The sequence below is a fragment of the Solea solea genome, chromosome 15 (assembly GCF_958295425.1).
Source record: "Solea solea chromosome 15, fSolSol10.1, whole genome shotgun sequence".
Lineage (NCBI taxonomy): Eukaryota > Metazoa > Chordata > Actinopteri > Pleuronectiformes > Soleidae > Solea > Solea solea.
This window is the reverse complement of record NC_081148.1, coordinates 18,275,000-18,295,693: the sequence shown is the minus strand read 5'-3', so window position 1 is coordinate 18,295,693 and position 20,694 is coordinate 18,275,000. Positions and strand designations below refer to the sequence as shown.

Below are 20,694 nucleotides of genomic sequence, written 5' to 3'. Positions count from 1 at the left end.
CAAGGAGGAAAGGTTGCTGGTCACATGTATGTAGCTGTTTTTGGGCTTACATGCATGTGTTAATGCATTTATGTGGATGTGTGTGTGTGTGTGCTGGGACCTCTCCCTGTCTGCTGGACAGAGTGGCATGGATTTGTCTCTGGCTGTGGTTGTCAGACTGTCCCAGTGGTACGAAGCCTGCTGCTTTATTGGGCAGCCTAAACTGCTGAGGCAGGGCTTCTGCTGGTGCTTTGAGCTCTGCCAAAGCCAAATGGAATTACACAACAGATTTAACCCTTCATACATATGGCCCATAAATGACCGTCTTCATGGACGGGTTCAGTGGAAAATCTACCCGCTAGGTTGATGATGTGTTTCAGTCATTTCTAACCAAGAGAAAAAAATATTTTTTGGGTTGTAAAGTGTCTCATTGTATTATAATTAAATCTTTATCTTATCAAGTAGGGACAATTTGGAATATGTCTTCTTATTTGTGTCCTTCTTTACTTGGGGTTTCCCTCAAGTTTTCCTTTTCATTAGTCTTAAGTTCAAGTCTTTGCTGTGGAGGAGAAATTACTCTCCTCTGCCCTGCAGTGGTGAAAGCAAGTTACTGCTTCTCAGGGGGACAACAATAATGCAGGTTACTTTATAACTGAGGAGTATATGCAGGCATTTTCATCAAACATTTAATCTGAGTTTGTGGATCAAGGGAAATCAAAGATGAGACATCTTCACCTTCTATTATTTCTATCATTGGATCATACTCAAACAAATGTTATCTCTTTTTGTGTTTCTGAACTCTCTCAAGACACACTGTAGAGCTCCCTGAACAACACTTTGTAATTGTGTTATGTAGTCAGTAAAAAGACTTTATATTTGAGTCATTCAGAGCCAGGGAACATTTCAAGAGACAGAGCAGGATGCTAGCGGCAGTTATTTTTATTATAGGCCGTTGAGTAGTAAAATAAAATCAACCTGCAGCAACAATCTATCATATTTGTGTTTTGTTTTTATTCATAACCTTTACAATGAGTTTTTTTTTTTTAAAAGATTGTCATTATGATGGCAGATTATTTAACTGAATGACTTGTGGTTTTATCGGTTTGAAGTCCATGTCGAAAAAAACCAAACACCTCTGCTTCACAGCAACACAGAGACAACTTTTAAAAATGGACCACTGCATAAGATTAACCTTTAAAAACTGCAACAATCATATCGCCATGTTTTCACTTTGACACAGAGGTTAAATGCATAAACTATGAGATACACCATCAGCAGGTCTGAAATACAGTAGATGTGGATTTAAAATACCTCACTCATGCATCACAAAATGACAAAATCATGATTTCTTAAACAAGAGAAAAAAAAAAGATAATTCACTTATTCAAGCCTGCCAGTGTTAATGGAGAACAAGATTTCTCCAAGCTACTAAACACTGTTGACGTTCTGGCACTGCAACACTAGGTTTAGGAGGCAGCGCAGTAATGATCACACTCTACTCACAAGAAACATATCTGAGTTTCATACATTCATACGCTAAATGGAATGGTGAACTTAACACAATAAATAGCTAAACAATCATTCTCCAAAATGAAGCAAAAAGCAGCAATTTAACAGAAAACATTCAGAGACTATTGACTCATTCAAGTCTCTTACAAACAAATGCTTAATACTGCATTACATGATCCATTCACAATGCACTTTTGTTTTTTTTGTTTTTTAAATCAAATACTATATTTAGCTTTTTTTGTAAGCTTTACATTTATACAAATAAATATAAATTTGTGTTTTCACCAGTCAGACACCTCCATGAAGTCTTCCAGTTCACCCATAGTTATTATATCACGGGGCTGATACCGTGTGTGGGCTGAGTTATCATTTTCACAAACTGAGCTTCCTGCAAGCTGGCTGTTTGTGTCACACTCTGGGAACGCCTCATATGAGCCATGTGTGTTGTAAAGTGTGTTATATGTTTTCTCGGTATCATTAACCGTGTCCATGTATGGTGTCTTCTCTGGGCTGTAGCGATGCCCTTCAGAGTTCTCTTGCACTTCAGAGGTCGGATAGCCGTAGCTGTGGTTCTCCCTGACAGGCTGTTGGTTCTGGTGAAGTGACAAAGGGGTTGATGACCCATTGGGGGGCACAGAGTTGATAGCTGTAGGTTGGTAACCTTGAGGATACCCGTGATAGCCTTGATACATCATTATGGGCTTGCCAGCCGGAGAGGCTTGGGAGTTGGGATGTTGTGACTTGACTCGCATTTGGGGTTGAAGTTGAGGCTGTTGGTACGTTTGCTGAGGCTGGGGTCGGGAGGTGCTCTGGCCGGACTCGCGCACATTCAGCTGAACATACTTTCCTGTCTCCGGATCAAAAAAAGTCTTTGTTTTCACTTGAACAGGCACATCCACCACAAAATATTGACCCGATCCGAGGTCTTGCAGCACTTTGCGCTGTGTAAATGGATAAGACTGGGGATAGCTTGACTCTACGTGGTACTGTGTCACTGGAGCTGGATGGGTGGCATGATGGAGAGTGGGAGAAGAGGAAACATGAGGTACTGTTTTCAAAACAGCATTGTGAGAGGCAGGGCTAGTAGGATTAGATGAGGCAACAGGGAGGGTAACAGAAGCAGTGACGTGGGGTGAGGCAATTGGGAGGGAGCTAGCACCAGCTGCATTAGGGGAAGCTTGGACAGGGTGATGAGATGATGGGTGCTCTGTGTGGGAGGTGGGCATATTGACTGGAGCATGAGCAAGGGAGATAGGTGAGGAAAAGTGAGGGGAAGCAACAGCGTGACGGTTGGAGTAATGTACCTCATTTGAGGAGGAGGGAGGAACTCTGCACACTTCTTGAGGAGGTTTCTCACCTCCAGCATGCTTATCTTCTTTTGTTTTGCACAACTCTTTGTTAATCCTCCGAGTCGTCAACCTTTTGGCTCTCTGCATAGCTTTGTCACTCTTTGGAGGAACAGTTGGCGGCTTTCCCATTGATCGGGACATGTCACTGCTGTAACTACAGGCTGATTCCGGCCTGTCGTAGTCATAGAGGCTCCGTACATCTGCCAGATCTGTTGCACTGGTGGCAAAACTCTCTACACCTTCCGACATGTTGCTGATGATAGAGCGAGAATCATCTTCATCCAAGGCAATGCTCCTCCTAGAGTAAGGCCTGTGCTGGGGTTGATGAGCTGAATAATCCTGTGATGAAGACGCTGGCTGAGAAGTTGAGAATTCTTTGATAACAGCAAGTCTGTTTGATCTTGTGTCAGCGCCATGTCTTATTATCTCCTGCTCTTCCTCTCCTCTTTCTGCCACCCTTTCTATGGGTGAACCCACACGGAAATCATCTCCAAAGTTCTTATGGAAGCGTGGTTTGACCGGCTTGGTGAAAGAGGAACCTCTGATGGTGTTATCCTTCACCCTAAACATTGAAGGCTTAGCTCCCAGAGCAGGCGAAGAGGTGTTGGATCGGGGAGCTGGAGATGCAGAGCCATGTGGCCTATAATGCCTTGTGTATGTTCCTGAGTCCTCCGTTGAGTCACATTCTGGTGGGTTGTGTTTCTGTTGGGAAGGAAATGGGGAGCATACTTGTCTTTCTTTGGTTTTTCTTTCTGATTCTGTTGAGTTGATGGCATAATACTGGAGAGCATCCATCATCTGTGCGGCTTTTCTCTGCTCTTCCATCTGAGTAGCTCTCTCTGTTTTTCTCTGAGTAGCACATTTTTCATCTTCCTCACTCACTGTGGCTTTGATCTCATCTTCTCTTTGAGTTAGCCATTCTCGCGCTACTTTACTTTCTCCCTCAGCGTTGATGTCCTCAAGTTGAACAGTTCTCTCCTCTTTGGCTTGTTTATCTACATTTTGCTTTGCAGCTGTTTTCTCTTTTTCAACAGCTTTCCTGTCCCCCCCTCCCTGAGCTCTTTTCCTTTCTTCCAAAATTTCAGCAAGTATTTTGTCCTCAGTCTGCTCGATTTGTTTTCGTTCTTCAATGAGGGCATCTTTCTTTCGCTGCACTGCTAGTGTGGCTCGTCTCTGCTGTTCTTGTGCAGCTATAATTTGTAGTTCCTGTTGTGCATCGCTCCTCTGCTGTTCCTCTCTTGCAGCTCTCCTCTGCTGCTCCTCATGCGTGACACCCCTCTGCTGCTCCTCTTGTGTGGCTCTTCTCTGCTGCTCATGTTCAGCTCTCTTCTGCTGTTCCTCTTGTGCAGCTCTCCTCTGCTGTTCCTCTTGTGCATTCCTCCTCTGCTGTTCCTCTCTTGCAGTTCTCCTCTGCTGCTCCTCATGCGTGACACCCCTCTGCTGCTCCTCTTGTGTGGCTCTTCTCTGCTGCTCATGTTCAGCTCTCTTCTGCTGTTCCTCTTGTGCAGCTCTCCTCTGCTGTTCCTCTTGTGCATCCCTCCTCCGCTGTTCCTCTCTTGCAGCTCTCCTCTGCTGCTCCTCATGCGTGACACCCCTCTGCTGTTCCTCTTGTGCAGCTCTCCTCTGCTGTTCCTCTTGTGCCGCTATTCTCTGCTGCTCCTCATGTGCTGCCATTTTTTGTTTCTCAAGCTCCACCCTTCTTTGATGTTCTTCTTGTAAAGCTCGTCTCTGCTGCTCCTGTGCAGTGCTCTGTTGTCTCTCAAGCCCCGCTTTTCTCTGCTGTTCCTCTTGTGCAGCTCTCTGTTGCTGTTCCTCTTGTGCAGCTCTTCTCTGCTGTTCCTCTTGTGCAGCCCTCCTCTGTTGCTCCTCTTGTGCAGCCCTCCTCCTCTGGTCTTCTTGTGCAGCTCTCTGCTGCTGTTCCTCTCGTGCAGCTCTCTTCTGTTTTTCCTCTTGTGCAGCTCTCTTCTGCTTTTCCTCTTGTGCAGCTCTCCTCTGCTGTTCCTCTTGTGCAGCTCTCCTCTGCTGTTCCTCTTGTGCAGCTCTCCTCTGTCGTTCCTCTTCAGCAGATCTTCTCTGCTGCTCCTCTTGAACAGCTAACTTTTGTTTCTCAAGTGCAGCTCTTCTCTGCTGCTCCTCTTGAACAGCTAACTTTTGTTTCTCAAGTGCAGCTCTCCTCAGCTGCTCCTCTTGAACAGCTCTCTCCTCTTGCTGTTTCAACCTCTTCTTCTCTTTTTCTTTTAACTGCTCTTCCTCTCTTCTCAGTTTTGCTCTTCTCTCTTCCTCAGTTTTTGTTCTCTCAGTTTCTTTCACCTTTCTTTCTCCTTCTCTTAGCTTTGCGCTCATCTCTTCTTCTTTTGGAGCAGCTCTGTTTTCTTTCATTTGTTTTGGTTTTCTGTCTTCCTCTGCTCTTTTATCGGAATCTCTCTGTTTTTCCCGCCTCTCCTTGATCCTAAGAGCGATGGCTTCCCTCTCTTTTGCTCTCCTCTCCTCTTCTCTCTGAGCTGATCTTCTCTCCTCTTCGGCTTGAGAAGCTCTGCTCTCCTCTATGATGCGTTTTTTCAAGATTTCTTCTGCCCTTTTCTCTTTTTCTATTAGCGATGCTTCTTCTTTCTCTGACTGTTTTGCTGTGGTTTCGTCATGCTGAGTTGCAAGCCCTTCTTGACTTGGCTTTTCTTCTCTCTCCTCTCTTCTCTTAATCCATTTGTCATCAAGTGGCTCAGCTTTCCTTGGAGTTCTGCTGTCATCTTTGTGCTGTTCATGTTTTTCACATGCATTAAAGTTCACAGGTGACATTAGATGTTGTGTTGCAGATGTATTTCTTGGCCTGTTGACTGCAGCAGATGAGAATATCATTTGCAGGTCAGGATTGTCTGACAGAGGATTACTTTGATCTACTTGTCTCTGAGCATCAGTTCTAGCCACTTGCTCTTCACGTCCCTGGTTCTTGCAAAGAGTTGTTGGTGACTTCATTCTTTCTTTGAGACATTGAGTATGTTTTGCTCCAGCATCTGATATACCTTGGGTTTCTGGTTTCTCTTGCTTTTCTTTATCTCCCAGTTTGAACATCCCAGTTCTTTGGTGTTCCTTTTCTGTGATGGGAAATACTAACGCTTTTGGCTCTTTGTTCACCTTGGCACTCATCTCTGGTTTATTTGGCATTTTCTTCTCTTTCACGGGGTATTCTTTCTGGTCAAGAGTGAACACTGGACGTCTGCAATGGCGACTCTGTATGAGTGGAAAGAATCCTTCCTTTTTCGGTGGGAATTCCTGGATTGTGCTTTCTTGCTCTTCTGAAACAATTACTTTTAATCTAGCATAGTCTGCAATTGCAGATATTTCAGGTATTGTGGATGATTTCAGTTTTGGTTTAACTCCAGGTTTCTCACTGATTGCGTTATCCCTTGTTTGGTCTGAACTTCTTGAGCTCTGGCTTTCCCTGGCTGATAAACTAGATTGGCTCACAGTCTGTTGTTTTCCGTTTTTCATCTTTTCACTACTGTTCTGTCTCTCTGTGGGTGTGTCAGTCTGTTTTGAAGCTAGCTTGTCCTCAGTTGCAAAGTTTTTCTTTTCCATGTTTTCATCTTGACCTTTTATTTGACTTGATTCCAGTGTTTTCTTTATAATGGGATCCAACACAAAGGCTTCATATTGTAATTCTTTGTACGGTTTGTTGCTGACAGGAGTCTTATTTGGTAGTGGCCCTGGAAGTCCCCCTCCCTTTGAAACACCATCTAATGTTTCTCCACCGTTTGCACTATTGTGTAGTTCGTCATTTGTTTCTTCTGCTCCTTGCACTTGAAAGTAGTCTCCCTCCATGGCTTTGATCTTCGATTCCACGACCAGGTTCTCCCTCTCCTTTACTGTTTCAGGCTTTCCATTTCCAGTTTGCGTTCCATTTGTGTTGCTGTTTTTTAAAGAATCAGACAGTTTTCTCACACTAGCCAACACATGCTGTACTCCCAATTTGTCTTCCACCTGTCTGTCACTATTTGCAGGAGCGAGGTCTTTGATTCTGTCATCATTGTTTGAAGTGTTCGCTCTTTCTTCATGCCTTGGTGGGGCAACTTCATGAAGCTCAGTAGCTTTGACCACATTAGAAGGAACAACTGTGACACAGGGTTTTCCTGCTATGTCCTGCTTGTCCTCCTTAGTTACTGATGGCACAACTCTGATGGCAATGCTGTCTATATGCACATCATCCACTTGATTCTTTTTCTCTGTGAAGGTTTCTTTGTACTGTAGTTTTGGAGTTACACATCTGTTTTGATTTTCATTTAAAGAGTGAGGTGGAGGGGTTGAGTCTTGTGTTTTCTCATCTAATAGGGGTGCACTCTTGCCATCTATGTTCCAGCTTTTGGAGGGATTTATGCAAGTCATCACGTCTTTTGTCGATGAGAGCTGAACATCATGTTTTATCGAAGACTCAGCATCTGTTCTGCCAGAGTTCGTCTTGAAATCTGTTCCGGTGTTATCCATTTTGGCTATGAATGTATCATGGGTATGTGCTACTTGTGTTTTTCGTGAATTTATCTCTTCTTCTGCTTTCATTGTGTTCTTTGCTGAGTTCTCTTTTGGCATTTTGTTTGAGGGGTCATTCATGCTACTTTCTATCATGCGCTGCTTAGAGGGAAGGGGTTGAGTTTCAGACAGCACTTTATTTTTAGCAGGTGCAGTGACTGTGGCTGGTACACTTTTTTCAGTCGTTGGTTTTTGCAGTTGTGTTTCTCTTTGGTATGTTGTATTTATTGAAGAACTCTCTTGAAGATTTTCTTTTTTCTCAGTGACACGCTCTGACTCATTGTTCTTTCTTTCGCTTAAAGTTTGCGGCACAATTTCTGGAGGATTCATTTTAGTTTGATCTTCCTTCTCTGTTGGACACATTTCCTGTACAACTCTGTTGTTTGTCTTTGCTGTGTTACCTTCAGTTGAAGATTCATTTTCTTTACTTGCTTGACCTGAACTGCCTTCTTTCTTCTTTGTATTCATAGATTCTCGGGCACTGTTATCCCTCTCACCGTTTGTCTCGAGTGGCTTTCTTTCTCGTACAATTACCATTATTCCCATGATCTGCAAGTTGTCATCAACCATGGGGGTCGTGTTCTGATCTTGAAGGACGAGATTTAGTGTCGGCGCTGAATCCTCAGGAACTGCTTCATGTTTAATTTCAGGATTTTTTGTTGGTGTGACTTTGACCAGAGCTGTGGCATCTGATAAATCATTTTTCTTCTCGTTGCGATGGTCACTGCTTGTGACAGAGTCATCTTTAAGTCTTTCTTCTTTCTGTTTTCCAGCATTTGCTTCATGATTTGATTCCTGTTTTGCTTGGTGGTCGTTGATTGCATGCTCTTTACTTTTCAATGGTGAATTAACTCCTGACTGATTCTTTTTCTCTTGATTTTCTGCCAAGTTTGTGATTGTGGTAGAGCTTCCTGTCTGTTTGGTGGTTCTGGATGATACTAGCACATTGTCATTACTTTTCACTGGTTCTTTGGGAACCTGTTTCTGTGAGCTGTCCACTAACTGACCAGTAGTTACTGCAGACATAACTGGTGTTGCAGCAGAGCTGGCAGGAGACACAGACTTGACTGTTTCCAACTGTATTCCTGGAGGCTCAATCTGGTGCTTTGGTTTATTATTACTTGACACCGTGCTTTCATGCTTTTTAGACACCTCTTGTATCAGTGGCCTCTGACGAATATTGATACTCTGACTACCTGCTAACTGCTTGCTGGAATTTTTTGATAACAATCCATCTCTTAAACCCTTTTCTCTAATTGCTGAAATCTCTTTTTCAGCATGAGCTTTTATCTTGGAAGTCAGAATCTCCTGCTTGGTCTGTGCTCTCTCTTTTTGGGACAATGCTCTGGGAGGGGTAAAATGCAGATCCTTACTTGAAACTGCGCTATGGTCAGTTGACCTGTGTTTTCTTTCGAGGGGATCATGTTTTCTTGAATCAGAATTTCTTAGCTGTGAAATATCTGTGTGTTTCACAGCTTCACATTTTTCCAGCTTTTCAACAGTGCCATTCTTTTCTTTATCGGTAACAGTGTCACAATTGCCTTTGTTATCTACATTTGTGGGCAAAGAACTAGAACTGAGTAATTTGAATTCTTTGGATGACTCACTGTAGACGTAGTGACTCTCTGACAAATCATTGCATTTAGAGCTGATTGCTTCTTCCTTATTTTCTGTGTTAGCTGTAGCAAGTCCACTCTTTGGACTTTGTTTGTCATTTGATTTGTTCTTAGTCACTGTCTCAGCTCCAGCAAGAGATGAAGTTGGTGTTTCATTGTCATCACCTCTTGCTGATTTGTTTCCGTTTGTTGAAACTGCATTTGTAAAATCGTTTTTAAAATCAAGTGAGTCTCTCTTATTTTGATAAATTTGTGTTACCTGATCCTTCTTTTTGAAATCCTCATTTTTATTCACATTAACCTTTAAAGGATCATCTTTCTTTGTGATGTCATCTGTGACGATAGTATTTCTCACTTTCCCCTTTTGTTCTCCTCTCATTTTGTCCTTTATTTTGGCCAACTCTGCTTTAGCTTTAGCTAATTCGGTTTTAACTTGTTCAACTCTATCTGGCTGACCTTTGACCTGTTGAATAACCTTTATATTTGGTCCAGGTTTCACTAACTTTTCATACAGGTCCTCTGTTTTTGGTAGCTCTGGTTTTGCCACCTCCACATGGGTTTGCGCTTCAGTTTTTGCCTCTTTGGTTGTACGTAACTGTGTTGTAGGTTGCTCTGTGTTTAGGCGACCTGCTTGATTTGAATCTTCCTTAGGTTTCGCTTGAATATCCTCAATTTTAATTTGATCTACTTTGACCCTTTCCACTTCAGCTTCTCTCATGTTCAGTTGTTCTGTTTTAGCCTTTTGCTCTTTTATTTGCTCATGCTTGGCTTTATCGTCTTTTCTTTGCTCCTTTTCAACTTGTTCTGCTTTAATCTGTTCCGTTCTGATTTGTTTTGCATTTTTCTGCTCTATTTCAATTTGTTCTACTTTTAACTGTTTTTCTTCAACTTTCTCCACATTGATTTTTTCTCTTTTGGAGTGTACAGTACGTATTCGTGCCTGCTCTGTCTCTTCTAGTTCAGTTTTTATGTGTTCTTCTTTTAGCATATCTACTTCAGCTTGTTCAGCGTTGACCTGCTCACCCTGCTCATTTTTCATGTGTGCGCCTCCTGCTTCCTCTGTAATATCGCTTGGCTTCTCAATTCCCTTTTGCACTCTGGTTTGCTTCACCTTAGTGTCTTCCTTTCTTGCTTGTTCTAGATGCTTTTCTTTGGACTGTTCTGTCTGTTCCTCGTTCCTCTGCTTGTCTTTAAAAGGTTCTGCTTGCCTCAGTCTTACTCTCTCACATTCTGATGGCTCTGCTCTGTCCTGTTCTGCTTTGACTTCCTCTGAGCCAGTCTGCCCTGCTAAAATTAACCTAGCCGACTCGGCTTTGGGTTGCTCCACTTGAGCCTGGTGTTGAGCTTTTGCCAGCTCTGCTTGGGTGTGTTGTGCTTTCATATGTTCTGTTGTGGCCTGTTCAGCCTTGACCTCGGAAAACTGTTTATCCTTCACTGGTGCTGCCATGGAGGTGGCAGCTGCATTTTCAAGACTAGATAATGGATTTTTCTGCACATTATGTTCAAACTGTGGTGTGGCTTGAATTTGCTGGAGACATTGCATTCTATGTCCCTCTGGAACTGGCAAATATTGTTTTCTCTGACCTGTTTCCTGTACGAACATAGTTTTATCTTTGTTGGAATAGAAGGCATGTTGGTTTCTATAATCCTGATCAGTATGCCTATTATAATTCTGTGTCAAAGAGTTGTCTTTTGTTTCCTTTTTATCATTGTTTCCATAATACGTTTGAAGTACATGTTTGTCCCTTATTGTTCCAGGTTGCTGCTGTTGTCCATAATAGGTTTTGTTTTCTACAGCATCATTGCTAATTATAGGAGGACATTGTGGTAGTTGTTTTGAAACGCTAGGATTGATAGAACCGGTGCTTTTATGAGATGTTCCCATCACAAAACTCTGTTCAAAGTCTAACTTATCAACTTCTGTATTTATATTTGGATTTTTTCCTCTGTATTTGTCTCTGGATAAATTGTGTTCCTCCTTAATTATGGCTGCTCTCTGGTACGCTTGTGAATGTTGGTCTCTTTCTATGAAAGCAGTTTTCTCTTGTTTCCATGGAGAGATGAGCTTTTCTGTGTCTTGTTCATTTCTCCACCTTTCCTGTGAGAACACATTACTGTAATCATGTTTGTTGTCTTTGGGCTGCTGATATCTTTCCACCTTTGTGAATTCCCTCTCCACTGTTTCATTGAAATATTGCTCAGCATTTGCATTACTTCTGAAATAATCACCAGTTTGATTGTTGACCGTATGTTTTGGTGTGTCTGTAGCTGTATACGATGCATTTAGCCCACACACACCTCCTCTCAGAGACTCTACATTATCTGTCATACCATATTGATAGGACGATAATGACTGAAAGTCTTCATGGGGATTCTGTCCATTAGCGAGCTGAGTGGCAGTGTAATTGTCAGGTGTGAAGCCAGTGAACGTGGAGTGACAAACCATCTCGGCTTGTTTCTCAGCTGTCTGGTAATCACTTAAGCTGTACTCTGAATACTGGCCTGCATGTGCTGATGTAGGACAAGGATTTTGTGTTGCAAAAGACAAACCAGGGTTTTGATACTGCTGTACGTATTGATGTGAGGCAGCATGCGTGAACTGAATGTCCGTATCTGGAAAATCAGGGATATCTATGACAGTGTCTCTCGGCTGCTGGGCAGAGGGCTGTTTGTTTTTCTCCAGCATTTCTGCGTTTTTAAATTTGGTGGGGCTGTAGGTGTTTTTTACTCTTTTCCTGTTGTCTTTGAGATTGAAGAGTAGGCTTGTGGCTCTGGATCTGTAGCCGGACATTCTAATGTCAGGGGTAGCTCCCCTACTTTCAGCTCGTACTGGAGGATGTTCCACAGGTTCTGGGGAAGCGGCACATTGTTGAACCACTGATGCTTCTTGGTGTGTTTGCCCTGAAGGTGTGAGCAGCTGACTGATGTTGAGGGGGGTTGTGTTGCTCCTGACAACATTTGGTAACGTTACTGCATTATGACCATAAGAAATTAAATCTTCTTCACTACAAAGTGCTCCTTGTTGATTTGCTGTCATCCCTGTTGCCATGTTTTGCTCTGTCATCTTTTTGATTTTTTGCTGCAGGGCTTTCACAGAGCTGATGGTTTCCTGCACACGTCGAGACATCTCACTTGTGGGTGATGCAGTGGATGGGCGTTGGGTTGGGAGCCTTTTCGTCCCAAGGCTCTGAATCCGCTTCCTGTGGGTATATTGACCCATCAGCTCTGACTCACAGCGTTTCTCCACAGCCAAAGCTTTCTGTAGCACTGTAGATGAAGAGCGTGGAGGAGAGGGAGGAACACCTGGCAGCAAGTTATTCCTAGAATATCCAATACCCCTCTCCTTAAACCTATACGAACCCTGTGGTTGAACCTCTTGTGAAAGCTCCTTGTACATTGGTGTCTCATACCATTTAGGAATCTCAGAGTGATGCGAAAACCCAGAGAATTGTTCTTGTTGAAAAGGAAACCTGTTATGATCCCTCCATACCCTGAAGGGACTAAACTCACTATGTATAAAGAAGTTAGAGTTGCAGTTAAACATGCTGTGGGAAGTGCCTGTGAAAGAGGGAGCTGAATTCACATGTGCCACTGCTGCTACTTGAGCGGAGTACAAGTTGGCGTTTCGAGAGGAGAATGGGTCCGCTGTTGGGAAATTATCTTGGGTAAAATTTTGCTGGTATGAATTAGAGAATTCAGAGAGTTCCCTTTGAATACTCATCAGCGCTGTTTTGTCCCAGCTGTTGCCATTATACCTCTCTCTGAGTTTGCCATCCGTCCATGCTCCATCACTCTGACTGTCAGAGTTGAAGGTCCTGATGAGGGAGGAAACTCGAGAGCGGCTTCTGCGTTGCTGTGAACTCAGTTCAGTGGCTCCATTGCTGAGGAAGGACAGCTGGTCTTCCCGCAGAGATTGCTCTTGCTGAGCACTTTCCACAAAGGAGTGCTGGAATGTGGCAGAAACCCTCCCTTGTGTCATTTCCCCATGAATCTCCCAATGTGGGTCCCTGCAGATTTCAGCCCCAGACATTCCTCCATGGACCCAGTCCTGTTCATACTGCTGCACCCTGAGCCTGAAGCTCTCATGTGCAGCTCTCTTAAGTTCCTCCCTTTCTCTGTCCTCTCTGTTCTGGCCAAAAGCCAACTGTTTGTCTCTCTGGCTGCAGGGTGAAGATGAACAGAGGTCTGAGTCATTGTAAACCGCCTCATCTCCAATGCAGAGACTCCTGAATGCTCGATCTGTCAGGTTGCTGACCTCGCGGTCAGTCTCGTCCAGAAACGACCCACTGCTGGACGTATCGCTGTAGCCTCCATCGCTGTGCTTTCGATGGCTGCCACTCTTTCGGCCTGAGCGACGCTTCTCAACTGAGGTCATGATGCAGGCTCACTTATAAAGAGATCTGTCCTCAGTTGTTCAGTCATACATGCAAACAGAGACCTCAGAAGTATGTGCTGTGTCTGCTGCTGTTGGTTCAGTCAGTCGCTCCTAAAGCATCTTGCCTTGCAGATGGCCTCTTTCCCAAAAAATCCAGACATTTGTTGTTCTCCTGCAGGAAAAAGGAAAGGAGGGTTGGTGAAGATTTGTACTCACATTACAGAAAAAAAAAAACACACACATACACAACATTTTTCTGATTCGAGAACCACAACTTGTTTATTTTGGTGCTAGCCTTGAAAGTAGTAGAAGTATTTTTTTTATTCCCTTTTGCATTAAGCAGCAATGTTCACTATGTGTGTCTGAAAACAGCCCTGTAAATCCTTCTCCTCAATCACTGTGACCTTCAACGACATGTTGTGAATAAAACCACACTGTTGCTACGACAGCACGTGAGTTATTTTGGGAAAGCAGAATGCATCTATACTCTCCCTCTCTCTCTCTCACACACACACACACACACACACACTTTCGCTATAACATGACATTAAAAGTATTGCTACAATGTGGAGAGACACTTAGGCAGATTTAGGCAGATTAAAATGTCATAGAAGTGAAGCGAGATTTCTGAGATAAAAATTCTGATCTGTCACCCACAATGTGTGCATGGATATGTTTGAATTAGACGAGATGTTAATACAAATTATTATCTGTAGAATCTACAATTCAACAAGTCTTAATTAGTCACTTGGTGGTTGTTTATCTAAAATGATTTTTCATGAATAAAAATACCCTGTCAGCTGAGATTGGCACAGCACCCGCCGCGACCCTCATGTGGAGGATAAAGCGGTAAAAGATGAGTGAGTGAGTGAATAAAATCTGATCTGTAAATCTGAAACAGCCAAAGCCATGAGTGAGAAATGTGTGTCTGACCTATCCTTGTTCGTCAGTAAGCTAGATCCTGTGCATTGTTTGTGAAGGCCTTTTAAAACTGCACTTGTGATCATGACTTACTTCTTATAGCCGTCTTAGCGCATGCTCCCTCTGTTGCACTGTGCATGTTAAATAAAAAATGTTTGTACATTTAGAGGCAGTGAGGTGACATCATGGATATGTTCTGGTTAAATTAACTGCAGCTGCCAGGCAGCACCATCTTGCTCGCAATACCCAGTAGTTCATTAATATCTTCTGACCTGGAGGGCATCCATCTCATATGCATCTACACAAGAGCTACACACACCACACACCACGTCTGTTTCAAATAAAAACCTGGCGCGCACATGAAAGAAGGTTTAAAATACATTGTGCCACAACTTTCTCCTGAAGCAGAAACAACTTTGGTGAGGGTACAATGTACATAAAAAGTCAGACATTTAATTTACTGTGTCACAACACACACACACACACACATTGATTTTTGGTCATTCTTGCATGTGACAGGTTTATTTTTGCTCGGTGACGCACTTCCAACACTAAAACCTGACACCAAAGAGGCCTCATTTTCAGATGATGAGGTCCAAATGAGAATCTGTCACTTGAGTGCACAGAAAGTACAATGCTTAATATTATTTTACTAATGTCTGCAACCCTATGGAAGAAAATCTAATTCAGGGAAATCAACACTGCACAGTTTTCTTCTTTTTTTTGGAGAATATTGCAGGTAATCTTGTCATATCTTTTCATTAATTTATTTTTAATTTTTACTTTAAATAAAATCAAACACATCGGAAAAATGCCTGCACATATGAAAGGTCAACTATTTCCACATATAGTTTTATTATCTTTTAAAAAGAATGTAGAATAAACTTATCTTACCTTCCAGATGTATACTCCATTTTCTGAGTTTTATTGTAGGCCTTCACTGGCAGCTCAGGTTCCTTTTTATTGAAAAAATCCAAAGCAAAAACCTCTTTATAGTCCACAGACAGGTCTCTGAGCATCTGACTAGAGGAAGGCAGCAGAACTCAGGCTGGAGAACAGACAGAAATAGAGGACTTGTCCCAGAGAGAGTGTCCACCATGGGGGGACAGAAAGAGGGCTTCACTTAGCATGTGGATCCTCGGTGTCAAGTGTCTGACAGATGAAACAAACAGCCTCTCAACTATTTATAAATCTGGACACCAAGCTGCTGGCCATTAGCAGCTACGGCTAACTGGTGACATACTGGGAGAAAGTCTCAAGTGGCCATTTTCACCAAGATGTGTTATTAGTGCCTACTGCTGCGAGAACCCAGAGTTTTGGACGACATTTTTGTCACATTTTGGACAACCTACTAACCTATGACTTTTTGTCACATTTTGAACGACATACTAAAGTATGATTTTTTGTCACATTTTGAAGGACATACTATGGTATGACTTTTTTGTCCATTTTGGACGACATACTAAAGTATGACTTTTTTCTCACATTTTGGACAACATACTAAAGTATGACTTTTTTGTCACATTTTGGACGACATACTAACCTATGACTTTTTTGTCACATTTTGAACGACATACTATAGTATGACTTTTTTGTCACATTTTGGACGACATACTAAAGTATGACTTTTTTCTCACATTTTGGACGACATACTATGGAACGACTTTTTTGTCACATTTTGGACGACATATTAAAGTATGACTTTTTTCTCACATTTTGGACAACATACTAAAGTATGACTTTTTGTCACATTTTGAACAACATACTATGGAACGACTTTTTTGTCACATTTTGGACAACATACTAAAGTATGACTTTTTTCTCACATTTTGGACAACATACTAAAGTATGACTTTTTGTCACATTTTGGACGACATACTATAGTATGACTTTTTTGTCACATTTTGGACGACATACTAACCTATGACTTTTTTGTCACATTTTGGACGACATACTATAGTATGACTTTTTTGTCACATTTTGGAAGATATACTAACCTATGACTTTATTGTAACATTTTGGACGACATACTACAGTATGACTTTTTTGTCACATTTTGGACGACATACTATATTATGACCTTTTTGTCACATTTTGGACGACATACTAACCTATGACTTTTTTGTCACATTTTGGACGACATATTAACCTATGACTTTTTTGTCACATTTTGGACGACATACTAACCTATGACTTTTTTGTCACATTTTGGACGACATACTATAGTATGACCTTTTTGTCACATTTTGGACGACATACTAAAGTATGACTTTTTTCTCACATTTTGGACAACATACTAAAGTATGACTTTTTTGTCACATTTTGGACGACATACTAACCTATGACTTTTTTGTCACATTTTGAACGACATACTATAGTATGACTTTTTTGTCACATTTTGAACGACATACTATAGTATGACTTTTTTGTCACATTTTGAACGACATACTATGGTATGACTTTTTTCTCACATTTTGGACGACATACTATGGAACGACTTTTTTGTCACATTTTGAACAACATACTATGGTACGACTTTTTTGTCACATTTTGGACGACATTAAAGTATGACTTTTTTATCACATTTTGGACAACATACTAAAGTATGACTTTTTGTCACATTTTGGACGACATACTATAGTATGACTTTTTTGTCACATTTTGGACGACATACTAACCTATGACTTTTTTGTCACATTTTGGACAACATACTATAGTATGACTTTTTTGTCACATTTTGGAAGATATACTAACCTATGACTTTATTGTCACATTTTGGACGACATACTACAGTATGATTTTTTTGTCACATTTTGGACGACATACTATAGTATGACCTTTTTGTCACATTTTGGACGACATACTAAACTATGACTTTTTTTGTCACATTTTGGAAGACATACTAACCTATGACTTTTTTGTCACATTTTGGACGACATACTAACCTATGACTTTTTTGTCACATTTTGGACAACATACTATACTATGACTTTTTTTGTCACATTTTGGACGACATACTAACCTATGACTTTTTGTCACATTTTGGACGACATACTATACTATGACATTTTTGACTGATTTTGGACGACATACTAACCTATGACTTTTTTTTCACATTTTGGACGACATACTATACTATGACCTTTTTGTCACATTTTGGACGACATACTAAACTATGACTTTTTTGTCACATTTTGGACGACATACTAACCTATGACCTTTTTGTCACATTTTGGACGACATACTATAGGATGACTTTTTTGAGTGATTTTAGACGACATACTATACTATGACTTCTTTGTCACATTTTGGAGGACATACTATACTATGACTTTTTTGACTGATTTTGGACGACATACTATACTATGACTTTTTTGAGTGATTTTAGACGACATACTATACTATGACTTCTTTGTCACATTTTGGAGGACATACTATACTATGACTTTTTTGACTGATTTTGGACGACATACTATACTATGACTTTTTTGAGTGATTTCGGACGACATACTATACTATGACTTTTTTCAGTGATTTTGGACGCCATACTATACTATGAATGTTTTGACTGATTTCGGACGACATACTATACTATGACTTTTTTCAGTGATTTTGGACGCCATACTATACTATGAATGTTTTGACTGATTTCGGACGACATACTAACCTATGACTTTTTTGACTGATTTTGGACGACATACTAAAGTATGACTTTTTTGTCACAGTTTGGACCACGTACTAACCTATGACATTTTTGTCACATTTTGGACGACATACTATAGGATGACTTTTTTGTCACATTTTGGACTACATACTAACCTATGACATTTTTGTCACATTTTACACGACATACTAACCTATGACTTTTTTGTCACATTTTGGACGACATACTAACCTATGACCTTTTAGTCACATTTTGGACGACATACTAACCTATGACCTTTTTGTCACATTTTGGACGACATACTAACCTATGACTTTTTTGTCACATTTTGGACGACATACTAACCTATGAATTTTTTGCCAAATTTTGGACGACATACTAAACTATGACCTTTTTGTCAAATTTTGGACGACATACTAAACTATGACCTTTTTGTCACATTTTGGACGACATACTAAACTATGACCTTTTTGTCACATTTTGGACAACATACTAACTTATGACCTTTTTGTCACATTTTGGACAACATACTATACTATGACATTTTTGACTGATTTTGGAAGACATACTAACCTATGACTTTTTTGTCACATTTTGGACGACATACTAACCTATGAGTTTTTTGTCACATTTTGGACGACATATTAACCTATGACATTTTTGTCACATTTTGGACGACATACTAACCTATGACCTTTTTGTCACATTTTGGACGACATACTAACCTATGACTTTTTTGTCACATTTTGGACAACATACTAACCTATGACTATTTTGTCACATTTTGGACGACATACTAACCTATGACTTTTTGTCACATTTTGGACAAAAAAGATGACTTTTTTTGGGATTTCAATTGATAGCACGGCGCAGAAAGACTTGAAATGTTGGAATGACATGCAGGATAGTAATGTTTTATGTGGGATTCGAACCAGGGCAGCCTGCGGTGAGGACTATAACCTCAGCATTAGACGACAACTCTACAAAGTGAGCTAACAGTGCCAAACCCAGGATTTGTTTGTCCCATTTTGGACAACATACTAACTTATGACCTTTTTGTCACATTTTGGACAACATACTATACTATGACATTTTTGACTGATTTTGGAAGACATACTAACCTATGACTTTTTTGTCACATTTTGGACGACATACTAACCTATGAGTTTTTTGTCACATTTTGGACGACATACTAACCTATGACCTTTTTGTCACATTTTGGACGACATACTAAGCTATGACTTTTTTGTCACATTTTGGACGACATACTAACCTAACCTATGACTTTTTTGTCACAGTTTGGACGACATACTAACCTATGACTTTTTTGTCACATTTTGGACGACATACTAACCTATGACTTTTTTGTCACATTTTGGACCACATACTAAACTATGACCTTTTTGTCCCATTTTGGACCACATATTAACCTATGACATTTTTGTCACATTTTGGACGACATACTAACCTATGACTTTTTTGTCACATCTTGGACGACATACTAACCTATGACTTTTTTGTCACATTTTGGACGACATACTATACTATGACATTTTTGACTGATTTTCGACGACATACTAACCTATGACTTTTTTGTCACATTTTGGAAGACATACTAACCTATGACCTTTTTGTCACATTTTGGACGACATACTAAGCTATGACTTTTTTGTCACATTTTGAACGACATACTAACCTAACCTATGACTTTTTTGTCACAGTTTGGACGACATACTAACCTATGACTTTTTTGTCACATTTTGGACGACATACTAACCTATGACTTTTTTGTCACATTTTGGACCACATACTAAACTATGACCTTTTTGTCACATTTTGGACGACATATTAACCTATGACATTTTTGTCACATTTTGGACGACATACTAACCTATGACTTTTTTGTCACATCTTGGACGACATACTAACCTATGACTTTTTTGTCACATCTTGGACGACATACTAACCTATGACTTTTTTGTCACATTTTGGACGACATACTATACTATGACATTTTTGACTGATTTTCGACGACATACTAACCTCTGACTTTTTTGTCACATTTTGGACGACATACTAACCTATGACTTTTTTGTCACATTTTGGACGACATACTAACCTATGACTTTTTTGTCACATTTTGGACCACATACTAAACTATGACCTTTTTGTCACATTTTGGACCACATATTAACCTATGACATTTTTGTCACATTTTGGACGACATACTAACCTATGACTTTTTTGTCACATTTTGGACGACATACTAACCTATGACTTTTTTGTCACATCTTGGACGACATACTAACCTATGACTTTTTTGTCACATTTTGGACGACATACTATACTATGACATTTTTGACTGATTTTCGACGACATACTAACCTCTGACTTTTTTGTCACATTTTGGAAGACATACTAACCTATGACTATTTTGTCACATTTTAGAAGACATACTAACCTATGACCTTTTTGTCACATTTTGGACGACATACTAAAGTAGGACTTTTTTGTCACATTTTGGACGACAAACTATAGTATGACTTTTTTGTCACATTTTGGACGACATACTAAACTATGACCTTTTTGTCACATTTTGGACGACATACTAAAGTAGGACTTTTTTGTCACATTTTGGACGACATACTAAACTATGACTTTTTTGTCAAATTTTGGACGACATACTATAGTAAGACTTTTTTGTCACATTTTGGACAACATACTATAGTATGACTTTTTTGTCACATTTTGGACGACATACTA

At 40.6% G+C, this 20,694-nt stretch overlaps 1 protein-coding gene across 1 annotated transcript; it reads right to left on the bottom strand.

Moving 5' to 3' along the window:
• Positions 1 to 902: 902 nt before the first annotated feature.
• LOC131474343 (uncharacterized) lies at positions 903 to 15,366 on the bottom strand. The gene is made up of 3 exons (XM_058652155.1): positions 15,162 to 15,366; positions 9,475 to 13,518; positions 903 to 8,700 (listed from the first exon to the last, which is right to left on the bottom strand). The coding sequence occupies exons 2-3, from the start codon at positions 13,344 to 13,346 to the stop codon at positions 1,770 to 1,772; spliced, it is 10,803 nt and encodes a 3,600-aa protein (XP_058508138.1). The 5' UTR covers positions 13,347 to 13,518; positions 15,162 to 15,366; the 3' UTR covers positions 903 to 1,769.
• Positions 15,367 to 20,694: the final 5,328 nt, after the last annotated feature.